At 36.5% G+C, this 23,561-nt stretch overlaps 1 protein-coding gene across 2 annotated transcripts in view; it reads right to left on the bottom strand.

Annotated features, from left to right (window-relative positions):
* The window catches only part of Togaram1 (TOG array regulator of axonemal microtubules 1), a 65,903-nt gene that overhangs the window by 34,909 nt on the left and 7,433 nt on the right, over positions 1 to 23,561 (bottom strand). The window contains exons 2-10 of one of the 2 annotated variants that reach the window (XM_051146841.1): positions 20,629 to 20,785; positions 18,513 to 18,647; positions 16,854 to 17,150; positions 15,240 to 15,502; positions 14,167 to 14,405; positions 10,813 to 10,910; positions 5,645 to 5,794; positions 4,004 to 4,099; positions 837 to 1,012 (exon numbers count right to left, since the gene is read on the bottom strand). In XM_051146841.1, coding sequence (XP_051002798.1) covers positions 837 to 1,012; positions 4,004 to 4,099; positions 5,645 to 5,794; positions 10,813 to 10,910; positions 14,167 to 14,405; positions 15,240 to 15,502; positions 16,854 to 17,150; positions 18,513 to 18,647; positions 20,629 to 20,785 — 1,611 coding nt within the window. The remainder of the gene's footprint in view (positions 1 to 836; positions 1,013 to 4,003; positions 4,100 to 5,644; positions 5,795 to 10,812; positions 10,911 to 14,166; positions 14,406 to 15,239; positions 15,503 to 16,853; positions 17,151 to 18,512; positions 18,648 to 20,628; positions 20,786 to 23,561) is intronic. The other variant, XM_051146850.1, reaches the window with a different exon arrangement.

The raw sequence follows: 23,561 nt of genomic DNA, 5'->3' as shown, positions 1-23,561 counted from the left end.
TGTATTTATTTATTATTATGTATACAGTGCTCTGCCTGCATGTAGGCCTGCAGTTCAGAAGAGGGCATCGGACGACATTATAGATGGTTGTGAGCCACCATGTGTTTGCTGGGAATTGAACTCAGGACCTCTGGAAGAAAAGTCAGACAACTATATGTTTTAAAATCTTATTTTATATCTCCTAAAACCTGAAAGAATTATATACTACTAATATCCCAATTAAATTTGTGCTTAAGGGCATCAGTCTGTCAGTGTTTGAAAAATATCCTCTGAAAAAAAGAAACAAAAAGAAAATTACCCTCTGAATACTGTTGACTATATACCCACAACCATATTCTATAAAGCATGTTATAGCATAAAACATACTACATTGTATATCACAAACTCAAATGTTTAAAAATCAGAAATTTCAATTACCTAAAATTTAAAAAATTTATACCAAGCGGATAGAGGGACAGCTCTGTGCATACAGAGTGTGCTGTTCAAGCCTGCTGAACTTAAAACCATAGAGTACAAATCAGCCAGGTATAGCAGAATACATCTATAATTTTAGTGTTTCTACAGCAAGATCAAAGATGGAAACAGCAGAACTCCCAGAAGCTTGTTCAACAGCTAGCCTGGCTTATACAGTATAGTGGTAGAGATGCTTCTTAAAACAAGCTGGAAGTTGAGGACCAAATCACAAAGTCGTGTTCTGACTTCAACATAAGCACACACACACACATGCATGCACACACGTGTCCAAAATAAAATTAAAATTGTTAATTAAAAGTTTACCATTCCTTATCTCATATAAAGAAAATAATGACATTATAAAGATTAGTAGATAACCTTACATCTTTGTCATTTTCAACATCAAGATATGATGGAGCATTTTGCTGGACTGCTCTTCCATAAATGCCTGATGGTGGTTCAATACTTGCTTTCACTGAAAATGTATCCTCATTTTCCACAGAGGATATCACTGGTTGGTTGCAAGTTGCTGGTGCTGAATTTGGATTTCCAAATACACCTGCAATCAACCAACCACCAAAGAGTTACTGTTTATGTAATGGCATTCCAGACTACAAATTTTAAGATTAGGTTTTTAATTTAAGAAGCAAACACTAAACTATGAAGCACATGTTAAATAATCATGAAATGTACAAATAAGCATCCTAACCATACAAGAGTTGGCTGTTTATGAAAATATAGATAAGAAAGCATATTTGAGTGGGGTTCATGTGAACCTCCATCAGAGGAAGACTACTAGGAACTAGGTACTTAAAGTGATTTCTAAGAGCACAACTTTGAACTCGGATTTCTCTAGATACACAAGGAAGAAAGGAAAGGAGGGACAAATAGAAATATGTCCATGAATACAAGGTGTAGTGGTTTGAATAAGAATGGTCCCCATAGGCTTATAAATTTCAATGTTTGTTCACCAGCGAGTGGCACTATTTGAAAAGATTAGGAACTGTGGCCTTGTTGGAGGAAGTGTGTCACTGAGGGCGGGCTTTGAGGTTTCAAAAGCCCATGACAAATTGTCTTTCTTCCTGCTACCTGTGGAGCAAGATGCAGAACTCAGCTACTTCTCAGGCACAACATCTGTCTGCATGCTGCCATGCTTCCTGCCATGATGACAACAGACCAAACCTCTGAAACTGTAAGCCAGCACCAATTTAATATTTTCCTTTATACAAGTTGTCTTGGTAATCCTGTCTCTTTACAGCAACAGAACGCTGACCAAGACAAAATAGAAATTGAAATTACAGACAGTAAATCTTCAAGCATCGTCTAGAGGTAATTTGAGGATGGTCCTTAATGAGATTATCAAGCAAATTATTTCCAACAAATTCTATTTCACAATACTCAACAAAAAGATACATTCCTTACTGTGTATCTTACCACATCTTAGTTTTTCAGCTAAAGAAGAACTTAGGAGCACCTCCTCACTCTGTTTCCTGCTGCACACACACCATGACAGACACAAGAAGCACTGCCTATTAATACACAAATATCACAACCCAACCTGGAATCTGAAGTTGGCAGATAATCTACATGGCAATTTAAAAAAAATTTTTAAAGATTTGTTTATTATTTATATAGCATGTGTGACTGTATGCCAGAAGAGGACATGAGATCTCACTAGAGATGATTGTGAACCACCATCTGGGTGTCTGGGAATTGAACTCAGGACCTTTGGAAGAATACCCACTACTCTTAACCACTGAGCCATTTCTCCAGCCCCGACATGGCAATTTTGTATGCAGCAAAAACTAAGAGTTAAAGGGCCAAGGAAACTTATGTCAAGGTTCCAGAAAATTACTGAGTCCAGGCACTGTATGACAAGAACAGGTTACATGCAAGGAAGTCCTCAAGAGCTACTGAATGAAACTATGCCCACCAGTTTTAGGTGTTTATTTGAACACTTGGTGATGCTACCTGGGGAGGTTTTGGAGCTGTGGCCTCGATGGAGAAGTATGCCATGGGAGGGACAGCTTTGAAAGTCCATAGCCACACACTACTTCCAGTTTGCTCTGTCTGCTTCCTGCTCCTAGCACCATGCCCGCCATTTGCTCTTATGCCTCTCTATCATGATGGAACAGAATCTTCCATGGCCTATGCTTCCGTTTCTGCCTCTAGGTTCCTTCTTGAGGTTCTGCCTTGGCTTCTCTTCATTATGTAACCTCTAAGCCATATAAACCTTTTCTGCTCCCAAGTCAGTTTTATCACAGCGACTGATACTGTAGGACAAGCTGTGCACATGGAGCCTAATTTGTAACGAGGACCCTAGAATGTTAGCGAGTCCAGGTCTATGGAATGTGTCTTGAGGGAAGCTGCACGCATAGAGTGGAGCTGGCCCAAGAAGACCCTGTGTTGCAGATATAGAGCTGGAAAGACAGGACTACTCAGAGCCAACAGACCACATATTATGATCACAAGGCACAGATGTCAGACACAAAGCTGTACAGTTTGGTGCCAATTCTGTTGAGTGTCTGTCTTGCTTTGGTCCTATCTTTCCTTGCCTTTATTGCTCCTTTTTGAAATGAGTATGTTTACTTTGTGCCACTGAATACTGAAGTATGCAACTTGGTTGTTATGTTATGTTTTATTTTCTCTCACTGGGTTCTATATCTTGTGTTATGAGGCAATCATGAGCCTATGGAGTGAAAGGTAGAAGATTATGATGGAAAGTGATGTATCTGAATGTCAGACTCACACGGGGTGGAGACTTGTCACTTGACCGAAATAAGAATTATCTTGGAGCAACACCTCTGGGTTTGTCTGTGAGGACGTTTCCAGAGGAGCTTAACTGAGGGATGACGCACCTTGAAGGTGAGTGAATGGGCTGAGGGCCTCTACTGAATAGAAAGCAGAAAGTGAGCTGAGCATGAGCATTTCTCTGTGCTCCTTACTGCTGGTATACTGGACCAGCTAGATCGCTGCTGTTATGACTTTCCCACCACAACAAATGATGGTTCCTTAAATCACCGGCCAGACTAAACTCCTCCTCCCCCCTTAAGTTGCTTTTTGTAAGGCATCTGGCTACAGACATGAGAAAAGTAACTAGGACAGTATCTGTTTTAAGAAAAAGAAAATATAAAGATACCTAAAATAACTATCCTACCTCAAGTTCCTCTTGTATCTCTAAAATGTATAACAAGGGTTCATTTTAATTTACCATTAGAAATAAATTATTAAATATTATAATTATATAATATAATAATATAAAATATAATAAGATATATGAATAATAACCTATATTAAATTATATTAATTGTTATACTGATAAAGACTGTTATTTGACTTTAAACTATAATAAAATTATCATAGTTATATTAAAACTGTCTTTCAAGTATTAACTTCTTTTGAAAGTTACTAACATGAAAGTCCCAGTTTCACTAAAGGGCAGAAATACGAACTTCAGAATTCATTTTTTTATTATTTAAATTTAATCCTGACAAGTTTTACTTATGTGTAAAGAACACATAAATTAAAAGGCTGAAGAAAATTGAAATACCTTTTCCAACAATTACTACTGAATCTTCTGAAAAGGAATTTGTAGATGTGAAATCAAAACTGGAAATTTGTTGTAAATTTGATGACCTTGTAAATCCTAAAACAAAGAAAAAGGAAGAAAAAAAAAAAAAAAGAAAGGCAAAAACGCACATTAAAAAACATTCAGTATATTTTAGGATACTATGTAGCCCTTTAAAATGGAAAGTTTATTTCATAAAAAATACAGATCAATTAATTCAATGATTATTTAAAATCAGAATACCTACTATACATTAGCTACCACAGAGAACAAAACCTTCCTTCCCTGAAGAAGTTTACACAGAAGCCAGGCACAGTGGCGCACACCTGTAATCCCAGCACTCAAGGAAACAGAGGGCAGGAGGATCTCTGTGAGTTCGAGGCCAGCCTGGTCTATAAAGCAAGTCTAGGACAGTCAAGGCTACACAGAGAGACACTGTCTCAAAAACAAACTATTGAATAAACACACACAAAAACTGCAAACAAACAAACAAAAATTTTACACAGGCCATGGTTGAAGATGACAGAGACATACAATCATATAATTGTAATGTGATCATCAGAGAGCTAAGCAGTAAAAGTGGAGGAAAAAAATTCATACCCCAAAACAGAGTAGGTCAAGCTCAAGACAAACTGCACTTTTCTAGGCTACTTAAACTGGGTTACTTCCACACACAGACAAGTGCACATCCTAACATTCTTGACCACCTCTCCATCTGTGATTTAAGATGATCAGAAATAATGAAGTATAGAGGCCCCCCACGCCCTTTTCCTTTTTGTCTTTTATGAAGCAGGGCCTTGCTAAGTAGCCCAGAGTAGCCTCAAGTGCTCAAGTACCCTGCCTCTACCTCCTGAGTGCTGAGGCTGCTGGTATTTACCACCATGCTTGGCTTAAATGTTGATCTTATCAGGTCCACAGCTGCCAAAAAAAAAAAAGGGGTGGGGGTGGGGGAAGGCAAACTCTTTACTTACTGGAATTCACAACATACCCCAGGCTGGCTTTAAACTCATGGTAACCTTCCAGCTCCCTGGAACTTTCAACTCCCAACTCCCACGGTAACCACAAGTTCCCTAATGTTGAGACTACAAGTAGGAGCTACTGTGCTGGCTAAGGAAATTGCTGTAAATGCAGCTACCACAGAACAACTTAGGAAATAGACAAAGTCCTCCCCTGAAGTACTATACACTACTGCAGTTCTGAAGCATAACTTAACAGTGGCTAGCGATAGAGAAGTTCTAGCTAGCAGAAGGAAGATACATTCCCTGTGCCACCTCTTGGTTCCATGGTTACCTACTACCTACCTATACAATTTACTCACATGACTGTTCATACTATATCTGAGTGATGAAATGTCTTATAAAAATCTGTTGGTATGTATGTACCTGTGCATGTTCTTGGGGTAAAGCACAGTATGGATTACTAGTTTGAACTAAGGTTTAGTCTTTTGCATTGGCTCCTTCAGACAGGAGCATAAACCATAAGCCTACAAAGTTATTTCAGAAATTACCTATCGGTAAAGTGGTGTTAAAAACCTTAAAGTTAAGAATTCTTGGTATGCTTCGAGAAGATTCTGACTTACATATATTGAATACTAAAAATTAATCCATCATGAAATTTACAAACCTTTTGTATGTTTATGTCTTGGGTGTTCCTTATTTTGTATTTTTAAAACATTAGGTGAAATGTCATGTGACCTATCATCTTCAAAATCACCACATCCAAACCCATAGTTCATACGTTGACCAATTATGCTTACACTGGATGTTGTAATCCCTATAAAATAAAATACATATTTATTTGAATAATTTAGGTAGTATTTACAATAGGTACATATCTCTCCTCTAGTTTGCTAACTATCCTTTAAAAAAGATCAGTAATGTAATATTAGAAATTTTAATGTTAGTAATTATTAAAGTATTACTGTATTTTAAACTATGTAACTTTCAATGAAATAAAAATATGTTTGAAAGTTAATAGCATGTTAAACTTGATGTAGTGGCGCATACCTGTAATCCCAGCATGCAAAAATTAGAGATGGAAGGATTACAAGTCTGAGGTCAGCCTAAGCTACGTAAAAAGTTCAAGGGCAACTAGGGTTACAAAAAACAAATTAAGAATTTAATTGATTAAATTAATAAATAACATCCTTAACTTTTCACAAAAGAAAAAATCCAAATGTTAAGGCAGTGGCTGACTTTATACAGAAAGAAAGAAAGAAAGAAAAGAAAAGAAAGGAAAGAGGGAGGGAGGGAGGGAGGGAGGAAGGGAGGGAGATAGAAAGGGAGAGAGAGAGAAGGAAAGAAATTCCAAATGTGAGGGGGGCCGTCCTATGTTCTTTGCTCCCACGTGATGGGTGTACACTGGTCTGACTAATGATGCAGACACGTCACATGATTAGAGCGCTGCACCTGGAATCATGCTCAGCCGGCTGTAGGTTTCTGCTCTGCCAGTTAACTGATATCCTCGTAACCCATTCCAAGTGTTGGAAGAAGAGTAGAAACTTTCCCAGAACTGTCACATGAGCTAAATGCAGGAAACATGAACCTAGGCATAGCAGTATGTGCTTTAAAAGTCCTAGTGACTGAGGGCTGAGTCAGGAAGAGCACTGTGAGTTTGAGTGAGCCCAGCATGGGCTATATGAAAGGTTTAAGGCCAGCCTAGTCTACAGAGTGAGGTCTTATTTTACATCCCCTGAGGCAGGGAAAACTTAATATACTGCCTAATATATTATAAATACTGAAATAGTATCATATGTCTCATAAAAAAAAAAAAAAAACACTATTGTATATGTCCCTTTAACAAGTAACAAGGAATTCAGTCCACATTTGAATGTTGAAACTGTCCATACTTTACCACTACTGGAACTACAAAATGTTGACTAAATAAAAATTCCTACTCAACATATTTATATTGCTGAGCATTTTTATACATAGCTCCAATATAAAACAGCAAGCAATAATAAAATACTCCATTTCTAAATAATGCAACTATTGGGGCTGGAGAGATGGCTGAGCAGTTAAGAGCACTGGGTGCTCTTCCAAAGGACCTAGGTTCAATTCCCAGCAGCCAAATGGCAGCTGACATTGTTTATTATAACTCCAGTTTCGGAGTATCTGATACCCTCACACAGACATATGTACAGGCAAAATACCAATATACATAAAGTAAAAGTGAATCATTAATAATACAATACTTCTTTTTTCTGTTTTTTGAGACAGGATTTCTCTATGTAGCCTTAGCTGTCCTGGATTCGCTTTGTAGACCAGGCTGGCCTCGAACTCACAGTGATTTGCCTGCTTGTGCCTCCCTGAGTGCTGGGATTAAAGGAGTTTACTACCACACCTCGCTAATAATGAAATACTTTAATGAAAACAAAATAGTTGGGAAAATGCTAGCTGTTGAAATCTAGGCTAGGAAGAACAATAGATAAATGATTTTAGCTACATTCACAAAGTTTAAAGAAATATCTCATGTAAGTGCTAATACAAACAAGGTTAGATTCCCCAGTACCACACAGGCCTGGCATGGTGGCACATGCCAGGAATCCCAGCACTTATGAGGCAAAGCCAGGAGGATCAGATGTTCAAGGCCATCCCCTTACACAGCAAGTCAAGAGCACCTGGCTACATGAGAGAGACCGTCTCTCAAACAAATTAAACTAAAACTTTATTTCGGATGATAATGACCTTCCAGAAGAAACTGATACTTATTAAAATTGTTAATTTTAACAGTGAATTTAGATATTGGTGGAAGATATTGACTTTAGGTGGAAAATTTTCTACTAATATTTATCACTAACAGTATAGGAAAATCATTAAGAAAATTAAGTATTATTTACAGTAATAGATATAAAATATATGAGGAAATGGTCACTAGAAACATCTGTGGTAAAGGCATGCTGTCTTTATCATTTCTATACCATTTCTGTACTTAACTTCACATAATCTCTATTCTGACCAATTTTTTTTCTTGTTTTACAATAAATAAAAGTACTTTTGTAGGAATCACTTGCTTACTAAAAATGAAGCAAACTCAAGTTAAAGTGATCCTAAACACTGTCAATTTAATAGTTTGATAGAATGTTACATTTAGTCAAGGCTATCTTACAGCAAATCCAGTAACAATAGTGATGCTCAAGCTTGTTACTAGAGATCCCCAAGATTTGCTCTCTTACCTTTCTCTTTCTTCCTATCTTCCTGTCTCTGTCTTTGCATGTCTCTCTCTCTCCTCTCTTTCTGTCTCTCTCTGTCTCTCTCTCCTCTCTGGGGTACTCCCTGCCCCTTTCCTTTCCTCTCCATGCTCATTTAATAAACCTCTATATAATATAAAAAAAAGGAAAGATATCCCCAAGATTTGATAAGAGTACAGCTTTCCCGTCATAAACAGGAATTCACTGGGTATAAATAAAGTGTGACCTCAGAATCTATTTACACCCAAAGATTAAGTATATATGAAGATTACCAACTATTTGTTACCTTTAAAAAGAAAATAAAATATTACACTGATAAAAATATAAATAACTCCCAAGTTCTCAAAAATAGCAGCAGAAAGGAACCCAAATCCAAGCTAAAGTCGATTGTTTTCCCAATACTAAAGTAAACTTCCCAAAGAGTTGCTTTTACAACTAAATTCAATCTAGCAATCAGCTGTCTCTTCAGTCTTCTACAAATATACTTAAATTATCAATAGACGTTAGGGTGATCAGTATTAAAAGGATTAAAGAATTGTTTCAGAATTTCTTTATGTCTCTCCCTGTAATGATATATACTAGTAAAAGCCTATTAGGTACTTTATATGTGCTATATGCTTAAGTCTTCACAACCCGTCTCCAGGTCTTTATTATTAGATTGACAATGTTTCAAAGTGGTTAGTTTGTACATGGTGTAACTATTACTGTTTATCTAATTGGAACTCTAGTGGTGGTCTCTAATACTCTAAAGCTAGTAAGTAATGGCTCTGTATGTTGAATATCTGTCTTGATGTTGAATACTAGTTTTTCCGCAAGTCAGAAAGCCAAGCACACTCAACTAAGTCAAGTATCCAAAATTATGACAGGCACTTGGCAGAAAATTGAAGAAAATGATTACTAGAAACTAAACATTTGAGGGCTACGTGGACTCAGTGGTGGTACACGCTTGTAATCTCAGCATTCAGGAGGCTGAGGGAAGGGTACTGCCAGTTCCAGCCCAGTCAATGTTACATAGAGACTACTTAAAATAATAATACTAAAAAAAAAAAAAAAATACAAGAATTTGAGAGTTAAAGAAAAATATATAATTATAGTACCATAAATAAGCGGCTCAGTGGTAGAGGGCTTACCTGCAGCAACAATATAGAACATGTAACAATAACTAACAAAAGTAGTTATCAATACTGTCTGTGAAAGAGAAAGGAACTGAGCCAGAGGGTGGAATGGGTACAAATTTCATCCTTAAGAAATCTGTGCATATGCTAAAGGATAGTAAGTGGTCTAAACATCGTCTGCTAGAACCACAACACAAGAAAGAAGGAAGGGGGTAAAAAGAAATTGGAAAGGTCAGCAGGAGCCAGATCACTGAACGATGGCCAGTACAGTCAGCTTTACATTGGGGAATGCATCGTGAGTGAAACAAACTGAAACTGTACAGTTGAGCAGGCTGACCAGCTAAGAAATGAGAAATTGTGAAAGAAAGCTATGGTAACGGGATTATAAAGGATGAATCTAAGACATATCTAAATGCAGAGATTTAATTATCTTATAAATAATCATGTACAGACAATTATAATGCAAACTAGTTTTAAAGTTGTTAGTATTTTTATAATGAAATCATATAAAAATATAGTCAAGTTTGGTATAATTCAGCCACAACTCAGTATAGTTTTATTAATCATGAAAAGTCAAGTTCCACTTTAAGCAGATATTTTTCAAAATGATTACTAATTTCTAAAGGTATTTTCTAAAAAATGATATAAACTTAAGAGATTCTCAGGTTCGCACCAACCAAGGACAATACGTGCAGTAAACATCAGACCCCTACCCAGATCTAGCCAAGGGACAGGACATTCTCCACAGTTGAGTGGAGAGTGGGGACTAACTCCCACATGAACCCTGGTGCCTCATATTTGACCACGTCCCCTGGATGGGGAGACCTGGTGGCACTCAGAGGAAGGATAGCAAGCTACCAAGATGAGACTTGATACCCTATGATCATATAGAGGGGGAGGAGGTCTCCCTCAGTCATAGACATAGGGGAGGGGAATAGGGTGAAAGTGGGAGGGAGAGAGGAACAGGAGGATACAAGGGATGGGATAACAATTGAGATGTAATGTGAATAAATTAATTAAATAAAAAAAAGAGAGATTCCCAGGTTCAAAAAACTCAACATAAGGCATACAAACATACTTAGCTCATGTATTTAAGCAAGTAATAGTTAACTACTATCAGCTAGTAGTAACTAGATGAATTTTTTTCCTGTCATCTATGATACCTGATGTTCTCAAACTATTTTGTATATTAGAATTAATAACGGAGCTGTCAAAGTATTGACAGTCAGGTCTCAATGCATACCAATTAAATCAAAATACCACAAGAAGGAGTCTGGTACAGTGAAATCAATGACAGACTCAAGTAAACATTACTTCTTTCCAAACTAAAGCCATGTCTACTTGCATTAGAATGGCTTTTTAATGAGTTATGATTAGTTATAAATTGGTAAGTACAAAGACTAAATCTAAGATGTGTTTGGTATCATTTTTTTATATTATAAAACAATCATATTCTTTGTAAAGCATATTTACAAAACACAGAATACCTGTGCTGGGGCTCTGCTCAGCAGCATGGGAGGTTTTCTTTGCAGAAGAAAGTCTTGTTGAACAAGGTTTTGATCCAAATGTTGGAAATATGTCTGACCTAATGAAACAAAGTAATTTCAATAAACAATGCAATTCAGAACTGTGCAACACTCATACATTAACACATTAAAATATCAGGTAAGCATGAAAACAAGAATGAACAAATATAGCTAAAAATATTTTGTTGTTTGCGGGGGCCATTTTGTTTTGATTGTGAGACTAAGTCTCACTATGTAGTCTTGGCTGTCTAAAAACTCAATATAAAGACTTGAAAGAGATCTGATTGCCTCTGCCTCTCAAATGATGAGATTAAGTCTGTGTACCACCATGCCTGGCCCAGCCAAAAGTACTTTTTAACTGCCTGAGGCATAAAGGAAGCAGATCCAAATCATATCCTAAATTATTACACACATGTAATCTACCACTATTTTGACAGAATAGAGACTGGACGGTATTATGAACAGGAGCAACAACTGAGTTTTATAAATGCCATTTTCTTAAAACTATTCTTTGCTCTCCTATCGAGATATTATGAAGGCTTAAGAAAGCAAGCCTTCACACGTAAAGAATATTACATTTGAATGCAAAGACATCCAGTAAATTTATAATACAATAAGTGACAGAGATTTTACAAAGCAACACAATTTACTAGCTAATTATCATAAACATTTTCCATTGGCTTTAAGTAATTAAAAATCTTAATATTTTTTATGGACACATGTATATGTGTACATGTGTATCTTAGTGCATGTGTGCAACAGTGTACATGTGGAGGTCAGGAACTCTTTCTTTCCTTCCATCACGTGGGTCCTGGAGCTCCAACTCTGGTCATCAGGCTTGGTGATAAGCACCTTTACCCAGAGAGTTACCTCATTTTGAAGCTTCTGAAAGAGCTATTTCTCTAGAATACTAGAAATGTATAGTCATATCGAGTACAGTTTGGTTAGATGAAAGAAAAATCTTCATTTTAAAGTATGGCTTCCAACACACTTTCTCCTTCAGCCACTGAGAGCTGACTTGTCTCTGGAGGTGATGTTCTCTGTTCATGACACTTGAGGCAAGACACAAGTTGGTTAAGAAATGTTATTCTATACTCGGGAAGCTGAGGCAAGTGAATTCCAAGAGTATGGTCATCCTTGACTACAGAGCAGCCTGGACAACTTGGCAAAACAATTTCAAAATAAAGAAATACATAAAACAAACCATGAAAGGGCTGCAGAAGTAGCCAGGACAGCATGCTTCTTGTCGAGCATCTGCAAGGCCCTGTTTAATCCCCAAGAGCATCCACATCTCCCCAAGTGAGAGGATTCCAAAGCAGTGAAACTCAAACATAAAAATCCCAAGCTCATTAAAGGAATGTCAATTCTCATCTAAAAGACCTCGAAACTTGGCCGAGTCCAGGACAGCTAAAGCTACACAGAGAAACCCTGTCTCAAAAAGACAAAAAAAAAAAACCAAAAAAACAAAAAACCAAAAAAGAAAAAAAAGTTCAATACTTAAAAAAGTCTGGGAGACAAAAGGAGAACTATATAATTCTAAATGTTACAGATATAAAATGAACTTTTCTTTCCAATTGGCTTAATTTTTTCAGTATTATGTTGCAAACTATAGGAGTTACAACACAAAATTCTATCTTCATAGAAGGTTGAGGAAGGACATTAGATCTAAAAAGGAATATATATACATAACTTTTTTTTTTTTTTTTTTTTTTTTTTGGTTTTTCGAGACAGGGTTTCTCTGTGTAGCCTTGGCCATCCTGGACTCACTTTGTAGACCAGGCTGGCCTCGAACTCACAGAGATCTGCCTGCCTATGCCCTATGCCTCCCAAGTGCTGGGATTAAAGGCGTGCGCCACCACGCCTGGCTCATTTTTTAAAAGATTTATTATCCTATATATTGTGCTCTGCCTGAATGTACACCTGTAAGCCAGAAGAGGGCACCAGATCACACTATAGATGATTGTGAGCCACCATGTGGTTGCTGGGAATTGAACTCAGGACCTCTGGAAGAGATGTCAGTACTGCTCATTTTAAGATGCTACTTTGTTAAAGTCATTCTAGATCCATTATTAAAATATATTCTACTATTATATCTAAGTAGAAAGAATGAAACAATTTCCAGGAATAAAGGTTTCTGAGTATAGTTATGATTTAAGTTACAAATGTAAAGGAGAAAACCATAGGATGGGTCAAACTCCTAAAATGGAACATAAATATTCAGTTTAATTCTATAATTGCTGATATAAAATATCACTCCTTTAATTAGGCAGTCTCTACTTCCATTTGTGAGAGGTTATTAAATTCATTAAATTGAGGATAATTTTAAAATTATAAAAATTTACTTCTGATAGATATATTAACAAAGATCCAAATACAGTTAAAAGAAAACAAAATAAAAAAGACTGACATCAAATTTTAGCAAGAATGAGCAACAGTCATAATTTTCACATTACCAATGGGAGTATACAATTATGCCACCATTTAGAAAAACTGTTTAGCTATTGTTTAAATATACACTTATCTACCCATATCATGGCAATTCTATTAACTTACAATCCCAAATAAAGAGAGAATTCTTTCAAATTCTATAAGGTCACAGAAATATCCAGAATCTAGGGTGAGGTTACATTTTTAGAGTAGAGGCATATGGGTATAAAGTAGCCAGGACCTGAATCCCAGCACTATTGATGTAGGCAGGCCGACTCCTACATGAGCTACGGTATAGAGTCCCAAGCTTTATAAGATAATGGAAATAAAATATAAAAGTAGTGCGGCAACAGCTGGGCAAAGCTTACACATAAGCTAGCAAACTTGTGCTGAGTTAAAAATAAAAATGAAGAGAATGATCCAGAAAAGAGCTAAAGGACAAAGAGTATTAGAATAAATCTTAGGGAAACAACTGGGGCATTTGGTAAAAGGCCCATAATAATCCAGGAGCTCTAAGTTAGAGGTAGAGTCACACTTTTTCTATTCCTACTCCACTAAATGCAAGGAACCATGTGTAAATTTGCACACTGAATTTAAAGGTTACTTAAACTGTTTCTTTCCATTTTGTTTTTTTGAAACAGTGTCTTACTATATAGCCCTAGCTAGCCTGGAGCTTGCTATACAGACTGGGCTAACTTCAACTCTCAGATATATCTGCCTGCCTCTGCCTCCCCAGTGCTAGGACTAAAGGTGTGTGCTACTACATCCTGCATATTTAAACATTTTAAGAACTAAAAATGAAATGGCTTTATGTCTTTTCTAGATATAATGTTAAATGTCTAGATCACAAATTATAGGTGAATATCAACATATCAGAAAATGAAATACATTATTCTCTTCCCCTGGGGAGTTGTAGAAAGAGAAGAAGTCAATGATTCTTGGCTATAAACTCCACTTTCACTGTAGGAGCTGATGTTTGGAGAGGAAGACCGAGACGGGGAGTCAATGGTCAGCTCAAGCTTCATGGCAGAATCGGGACTGTCAATATCAGAGGTGCTGCTGCTGCCACTCAGTTTTGCTCTTTTCTTAGCTGCACTATTACGAAGAGACCTAAGAGAACTCTGCATCTAAGAAAAAGAGAAACAACTCATGAGATTAAATTCTTACACACACACACACACACACACACACACACACACACACACACGGGCTATCCTTAGATTTTTGAACTCCAAAAACTTTGTGAAGATAGACAATTCTCCATCTAGTACAAATAAAATGGATACTAATAAATGCACAGAATAAAAACCAGCTACCAGGGCTTGGGCTAATAAACAACCTATGAGGCCATGAGCTGCTGGGAAGACAATGCCCTGGTATTATTAACCATGGCACTCTTGGCAAAGGGCAAGATGACTGAATATATTTTATGAATTCAATTAATACTGAATCAGTGACTTTGAAATTAGAAATCATAGATTACAAGCGAGTGAAGCTAATCAGCTGCTACAGCTCCTTACATGCTCTGGACATGGAACAAGGAGTAAGCTACTTGATAGAATGGGACATTTACATAAAACCTGAAAGGACTACACTTCAAAGTAATAGATCCACGTATGCAACTTCTAAACTAAGCTACAAGTGAGCAAACTGCCAGCCCCCAACATGAATTATTTTCATAAATAAGAAAAACTGTTATGGTATAAAAGTACCATTTTTCCCTTATACAGCAATTATATTACACAATATTAGAATGTTTAAGGGTTTTTGTTGTTGTTGTTGCTGTTTGTTTTTGTTTTTTGTTTCTTAAGACAGGGTTTCTCTGTGTGGTCTTGGATATCCTGGACTCGATTTGTAGCCTTGAACTCACAGAGATCCACCTGCCTCTGCCTCCCAAGTGCTGGGATTAAAGGCGTGTGCCACCATACCTTTTATGATGATAAATGATTTGTAGTTCTCACCTCTTCTTGATCTAAATCTTTATCTCTGAAATTCAGTTCTGAAAGATCAATTGTAAGACTATCCTTTTCATTTTTCCAAATGTCATCAGGCTGTTTCTTTTTAGGTCCGATTGTGCTTAAGTCAGCTTTATCAGGCAAAAGGCTTATTCCCCGTGGTATGGGAGGGACTGGCTTTGTCCCATTTAGTCCTCTTCGGGAGGAAGGTGATCTCACTAAGGCAGGTGTAAGTTGAACTGGAGTAGTTTTTTCTTGAGAATTTTCTCCTGCATAAAAAATATACTTTTTATTTTCTCTTATTTTCAGAGGAAGTAAATTTGAGTCATAAGTATTTAGAAGATAGTATTTTTAAATTTAAAAGTATATTATCATATTAAAACATACTATCATGTAAAATAAGTTGGAATAAAAGCATTAGGATTCTCTAATAAATATTACAAAAGTAAGCTATGAAATATCTTCATATTTCATAAAATACTATATACAAAGCTATATTTTCAGTTATCATGACTAGTATTTGTTAAAGATAAAGTCCAAAATAAGCCAGATAGTCTATGCCTTTGGTTTGGTTTAATTATACAGACAATATGTAGTGACTGGTATGTGTGAAGCATCATTGGGAACCAGGGAGAATAAGCTGAACACACACACAGACACACACACACACAGACACACAGACACACAGACACACACACGCTTTTGAGATTCTGGGGATCAAACTCAACAGTTCACATACACTAGGAGTAAGAACTCTACCACTATGTTAGACCCACAGACTAAAGTCTTAGTTTTTAATATGATATTTGAGCTCATAAGGAAAACAAATTAATAAAAGCGTATGAAGGTGAGTGTGAAGAGAATGTTGTGATATAATAGGCTGAGTAGGAAAGCGCTGAGCTCAGGGTTATGAACTGAACTCTACTTTTGTGAGTAGCTTAAGAGCAGAGCACCGTATCCTAGAGGCTGAGCATAGACAAGCTGCAGGACATGAGGAGAGCCTTTTAGTAGGCTTCACTTGGAAACTAAATTTGTCTGGATGCACTGAGATGATAATATCATGACTTTGGTATAGGATATTATTAAGCGGAAAGATTTTAGTTAATAACTAGAGAATATTCTTTACAATAATTTTAGCATATAAGCATTCAATGTTGTCAAATCCATGAATAGGTATCATAATAAAATATGAAAGTATTTTATATTTGCAATGCTAAAAACTTGCCAGTAAGCCCTTAAACAATATGTTCCCTAGTTATATTTTGCTTTGTTGTTGTTTTATGGTTTTTCAAGACAGGGTTTCTTTGTGTAGACTTCGCTGTCCTGGACTTACTTTGTAGACCAGGCTGACCTCTGCCTGCACCACTACACCCAGCTCCTAGTTCTGAAAAAGCTTCTTAAAGTGGCAATATAAGTAAAGAAATGTCCATTTCAAATAAATTTTATACTATTCATTTGGTCTATTAAGTACATTGTTAAATACTCCCCTAAATATTTATAGGTCAGAGAAGAAATATAATGTCAGATTTCTAAAATCTAACAATGTTATGTATTAACTTCAAAGCATTAATTCAAACAAATAAATTTATACAAAGCACTTATCTTTAACATCATGCCTACCTGTAGGGTCAGATGATTTCTGGTTGACAGGCTTTTTCTGTGGACTTGGCTTTGATAGTCCTTCAAAACTCTTAAGAGGCCAAGAATTTGAGAAACTAATGGAATTATCTTGAGATTTCTTTGGGGATGCAGAAAGAGGAGACGCGTGCTTTGGACTAGCTCGGGGTGATGAGAGAGGATAGGATGGAAGTATAAAGGGTCCTGGGCTTGCATTCGAACCAGAGTATGAAGAAGTTCGTTCTGTTTGACTAACAAATGTTTGTTGTGCCTTATTGCCAAAATTAAGGCTAGCACATACTGTAACAAAACAAAGAGAGCATTTTATTTACGTTCACACATCATCTCAGAGTTCAAAGACTCCCCCTTCCACAGTCAGCTCCCCCAGATAGCATGTATGTTTTTGTATGGTGTCAGGCAAAGAATTAATTAATTTTGAACACAAACACTTAGTATCTTCAAATCCAAAGCTTTCTTATCCTTTTGAAAATTTCTACTGTATTTGTAAAGTTATTTTCTTCTTTTAATTTTATCAAATTGTATATACATAAGCACATATGTGCATTTATATCAAGTACATACCTTAAAAGAGTATTTTTAGCAAATTATTCATGGACATATTTCAATGTCAACATATTTATTCTTTGTGCATATGTCTACTGTACCTTGTCCATGCTTTATTGTCTCCAACTTACTTTTGATATATTTTAAATAATGACTTTTTAAATGTCTGACATTTAGTATTCATCACAAGTCATTCACATGTTAAGCAAATTATCTAACATGGAGCTGTATTTCCACCCCATATTTCCCCTTACACACTAGAGCAGGGAAAAAGGCAGCACTATTTACTTATTTATTATTTATTTATTTATTTACTTAGTCCATGCATTTGTGTGTGCAGACCAGAAGTTTATGTGAGTTGTGGTCTTCAATTGCTCTCCGCCTTACTTTTGGACAAGCCTGAAGTAGTCTGGCAGTAGTAAATCACCCTTTCTCTGCCTTGCCAGCACTGGCATTGCAGGTGCACATTCCTGAATCTGGCATTTAGACGGTACTAGATACTGAGATTAAAGGTCTTTGTGCTTGCAAGATAGGTACCTTACCAATTAAGCCATCTCTCCAGTCCCAACACTATAATTCAAGTGGTAAGTTTTTCCTATATTTGTTGGTAGCAATTATTGTAAAGTCTGATTTAATTCTATCATTTTGTCATCATGCTGACCTTATACAGGGTCTTACCCTGTAACCCAGACTGGCCCAGGCTTTATGTCGTGGCAATTCTCTTGCCTCACCCCAAGTGCTGGGATCAAAGGCATAAGCTACCATCCAGTTTATATCCTATCTTATCTGAAACCACCTGCCAGGAAGTTAATAGTTCCAAACAAGACACAATAAAATCTATATATCCTTAAAATTTAAATAATTGCATGCTCATAGTACTATTTAATTCATGTTAGCCTTCATCATAAATTTATAAATTTTAGTCATATTTAAATCAAGTTTAAAAGTCTAACATTTTAGACTAACAACTATGAAAATATTAGTATCATTAAATTCTAACAAAATTTCATTATCACACAAACTAGTGTGTGAGCTAGTGTCATAATGACACTAGTATAATTTATAAGTAATGTTGCCTTGTAAATCTGGAGTTTATACCTTTATCTTGATGGCCATTGGTTGTCCCCAGGAACTGTAAGTCAGAACCCACACTGCCAGTTCTACTACCTATCTGTGACAATCCAAGTTGCCCACATTTCCCAGGAAGATTTGTCTGATGAGCTGCAGAATTACCTTTGAAGGAAGAAGGCATGGGGGGGACAAAGTACAAATAAATGTTATTTTATGAATACATACTTCAAAAATGTTGCTATAACTATTTAATTATATTCTGCTCTTTTAACTCTTACGACCAATCACATTTTCCAATAACAAATGCAATCTCTTTCTTGCTTGACTCATTTATCAGGCCATCCACCCACCCCTGCCACACACAGACACACACATACACACATGAAAATAAGAGGAATTCTGCTTTATACAGCTCAAAGAGCCCTCAGGAGACAGAGGCAGAGACAGGAAGATCGCTGTGAGCTCAAGGCCAGCCTGGCCTGCCTCCCAGGTGCTGAGATTGAAGGTATACGCTTCCACACGCAGCTGAATACCGATGTTCTATGACAAGCACACAATTAAACTCTTTCCAATTTCTCTGGCAGAGGTTCTTACTTTATTTTTTACTTTCCTTTTCTCACTCTATGTAAGAAATCTACCAGAAAATCATGTCAGCTTTACCTATGACATGTATTCAGAGTCCAATCACTTTTCACTACATTCATTGTATGCAGGTTAAAGCCTCTATAAACCTTAGCCAGGATTATGACAAGGAACTCAATCAATTCTCCTTCTTTTGCCCTTTGTCCTCCTTTTACCTGTTTTAAAAATAACATCCAAAATGAGCCTGGAAGATATAAGGCAAGTGATAGCACTTCTTTACAATTCTCAGAATAAATAGCTCATTCAGTAGTGAAAGTGGCCTGAAAGATGAGGCCTCCATGATCTCTGTCATTTTCAGCTTTTCAGCCATCATTCATGCCTCAGTTATTCTGCCCTGAAATCATTTGCTGTTCTCTTTTCACATCTACTAATTTTCTTCAAATATTCACCTCCTGAATAGAGCTGCCTTTTAGTCATACAGTTTAAAATATTCCTATTCTTCTGCATCACTCTAACCTACTATGTCTTTAAACCAACTTAATATTTGCTTCCCTTCTCAACTAGAATTGAAACTTTTCTGTTGTTTTGTTTTTGAGACAGGATTTCACTGTGTAGCCCTGGCTGGCCAGAAACCGTCTTTGTATACCAGGCTGGCCAGGAGCTCATAGAGATCTATCTGTCTCTTCCTCCTGAATACTAGCATTAAAGGTGTGCACCACTGTTGGGAGTTGGTCTGATTTGCTATCTACATATTTTAATGCTAATTACTGACCCCCCAAGATCTGGTTGCTTCCCAGACAGACACATTCTCACATAACCTATCCTTCTTATATAAACGTTGCTTCACTTAATTTAAAGTGATTGGTTAATAAAAATGATGAAGCTTAGGATTAGGCATAAGAAAGAGGGGCGGAGTTTGGGGTTGGTAGGCTGGGGTCAAGGGACCACAAGGCAGGGGAGATAGAGACGATGGACTAGGAGGCAAGGCCAAACAGAGCCCAGCAAGTAGCATGGGTTGTATAGCTTAGAGGGTTAAAATCTGCCCACCTCCAGTGCTTTAACTTGTAAAATAAATCAGTCTCTCTGTGTCAATTATTTTGGAAGCTAGCGGGGCTAAAGAAAACTTGCTTTATTAGATAAACTCTCACATACCACCATATCCAACATAGAATACAAGTATTTTTGGCATTCTTATGCCTTTCTTGAAAACTAGACTCCCAGTATTAAGAAAAATATCTGATATGTACCAATGCTCAAAATGTATCAGTGGTTTATTAAGTAACCCTAACCTACATTACTAACAGTCTTCAGTGAAAGGACTATGATCTCATGATATGGTTCTGTCAAAGTGTTTGCTTTTTATCCAATCTTCAATAAGCTTCATTATTTATATATAATATATACTAATATACCATACATAGATAAAAATATATAGTAATTTATTAAACCTGACTTGTCTATTAGATTATATATACTTTCTACAAGCCCTCAAATAAATTATGAAGTTTAGAGAAATCTTTAACTTAGATCAACACACCTATTATTCCAAACATTTACTTACCAGCACCACATATAGGAATTGAATCTGAGTTAAAATCCCGACTACTCTGCAACAAGTTTCTTGAAGGTTTTTTTATGCTAAAACACAAATCATCATTGACTGGCATTCCTTGAGAGGGCTTTAATTTTGGAGATGGGATGAGATCATGAGCTGAAAACTGAGAAGAAAGTAAAGTTAGCAAATTTTTACTAAGTCTTCTAAGTAATAAATAATTTAGATCTAACCACAAAACTCAGATAATAAAAAGCATTATTGAGTATGTAATATAAACACTTATCACTATGACACACTAACAGTGTTTTAGTATGTCTATGATAAAAATGCTAATTTTTCTTTCTTTTATTATAGTTCAGTTGTTTTCTTTACCTTTCTACACTATGTATTTGACAATCAGAGAGAAGGCAACACAGTGATAAAGGATGAAATGAAGGGGCTGGATAGACGGCTCAGAGGTTAAAGGCACTAAATGTTCTTCCAGCACCCACATGGCAGCTCACAACTGCCTATAACCCCAACATCTGACACTCTCACATAGATAGCCATGTGGGCAAAATACCAATACACATAAAATGAAAAAAGTAAATGAATATTAAAAACTGTTTTTAAAAAAGAATGAAAACACAAAGTAAAAAATATCTGCAGTATAAGCTCTACTCTAAAGCATTTTCAGCATCAGGCAATGAGCAACTGAAGACCACTAGACAAACAAGTACCCTACACTTCCCACAGAGGTAAAGCTATTATTAATACTCTGCTACCCAAATATAATTACCATGAACAGACACGTAAAGTACGCTACAGCCGGGCTCCAGTTACAACCCCTTAATTAGGGGCTAGAGGTGTACTCAGTGATAAAACATGTGCTCACAAGCATGTGAGAAACCTGACTAGCAACAAACAAACAAAAACCCAAGTACATTACACACACACACACACACACACACACACACACACACACAACTTGATGGTTTCCAGGTTCTTTCTCATAAACATCACATGAGCCATAAGTGATAAAAGTTCTTCAAAATTCATTATTATGATTTCTACAATTGATTATGGCAATGGTAAAAGTATCAAGTGGAATTAAACAAAAAGTCAATGACAGTGAACTTATAATTGAACACTTCAAAGAAGATACATTAACAGATAAAATAGTAGGTAACCCAGTACATATACTTTGGTGTATAGTCAATTTTACATTATATTTGCTTTACAATTAATTTCAACGTTTTTTAACCCATCCTCTCCTATTATCTTTCCAACTCTAATGACTCTTCTACATTCAAGTTAACATTCTTTTCTTTAGCTTCCACACCAGAAAGAGCGGGCATGCAGGTCTCTATTTCTAGTAGCATAATTTTCATGGCTTTTACAAACATTAAAAATAAAATTTATCATATTCAGAAAATTCTAAAATTTTAAAAAGAAAACTACTTATTGGTGATCATCTACGATTTATACAAACAATTTTAAGTTGTTCGTGATTTTCACAAGGTGGCATAATACTAATAAAGTGAGTTTCTTAGCCATCAAGCCCATAAGCTGGGTGCACCGGTGTTTCACATCCACAAGGATCTAGATAATTTTGAGATTCGTCCACAATCACATACCTATGATCACTTCAGACCAAAATGCCTGTAACCCCAGTGCTGTTGTGGGAAGGGGCGGGGAGGGCAACAAGAGAATTTTTGAAGACTGCTGGCTGTCAGTCTAACTCCAGGTTCAGAGACCCTATCTGAAGGAAATGAGGGACAGTGATAGAGTAGCACAGCAGATACCTCCTATGTACACACAACATATACCACATACACAAAAGAACACATTTTAAAAGGAGTTGTCAGTAAAACAAAAAGTAAAACCTAACCCTATATATTTTCTACAAGAAAACAACTTTAAAATATACTAATGTATACATATTAAGTAAAAAAGATAAAGAGATACCATGCTAATTATGAATAAAAAGAAAGCAGGCATGGGGCTAGAGAGATGGCTCAGTAGTTATGAGCATTGGCTGGTTGTTCTTCCAGTGGACAATGGTTAGACCCCTAGCATATACTGGGCAGATCACAACTGTCTGTAACTCCAGTATCAGAGGATCCAACACCACCTTTTTCTGGCTCCCAGGAACACTGTATGCTCCTGTGTATGTGATATACGGACATACATAAAGTTAAAATACTAGCACAAATAAAATAAAAAATTAAAATCAGGCATGACTGAGTAATTTTAGACAAAGTGAACTTAGGAGCAAGAAAAATTATTAGCCATAAAAGGAGTGCCAATACTCCAAGAAAATATTATCATTTTAATAACAATATAGGGTCAAGTTACATGATAGAAAAACAAGCAGAACTGTGAAAAATAAATGAATCCACTATTATAGTTGGAGACTTTATCACCCCTTCATCATCAGAAATAGACAGACCCATTTGGAGAAAAACAGAAAGGACAATTTAACTCAACAACTTAAATGAACTGGATATAATTAACAATTATAGATAATTTGATCTAGTAACAGATTAGATATTCTCAGGCTTACATTCATCATCAACATTAGAGAATATTCTGGGCTAAGGAGATAGCAAGCAGGTATAGTTCCCGCTGCACAAGCATGAGGACCTGTGGCCAGATGCCCTGCTGGGTGCAGTGTCTGTAACCCTAGTGAGAAATGGGTGGGGCACAAACAGGCTGATCCCTGGGGCTTGTTGAAGAATCCTTAAGCTCCAGATTCAATAAGAAACCCCACCTCAAAACAGAAGGTAGACACTACAGAGGAAGGCACTCAATCTCAACCTCTGCCCTTCACATCCTCACTTGAGCAAGTACACTCTCAAGCACACACAAACAGAAAGAAACTACATTCTAGGCCACAAAACACACCAAGAAACTTAAAACATGCCAATACAAAAGCTGTTCTCAAACTGCAAAGACTT

This window comes from Acomys russatus, chromosome 1 (assembly GCF_903995435.1).
Source record: "Acomys russatus chromosome 1, mAcoRus1.1, whole genome shotgun sequence".
Classification (NCBI taxonomy): Eukaryota; Metazoa; Chordata; class Mammalia; order Rodentia; family Muridae; genus Acomys; species Acomys russatus.
Note: the sequence above shows the minus strand (reverse complement) of the source record. Positions and strands in the feature narration are given on the sequence as shown.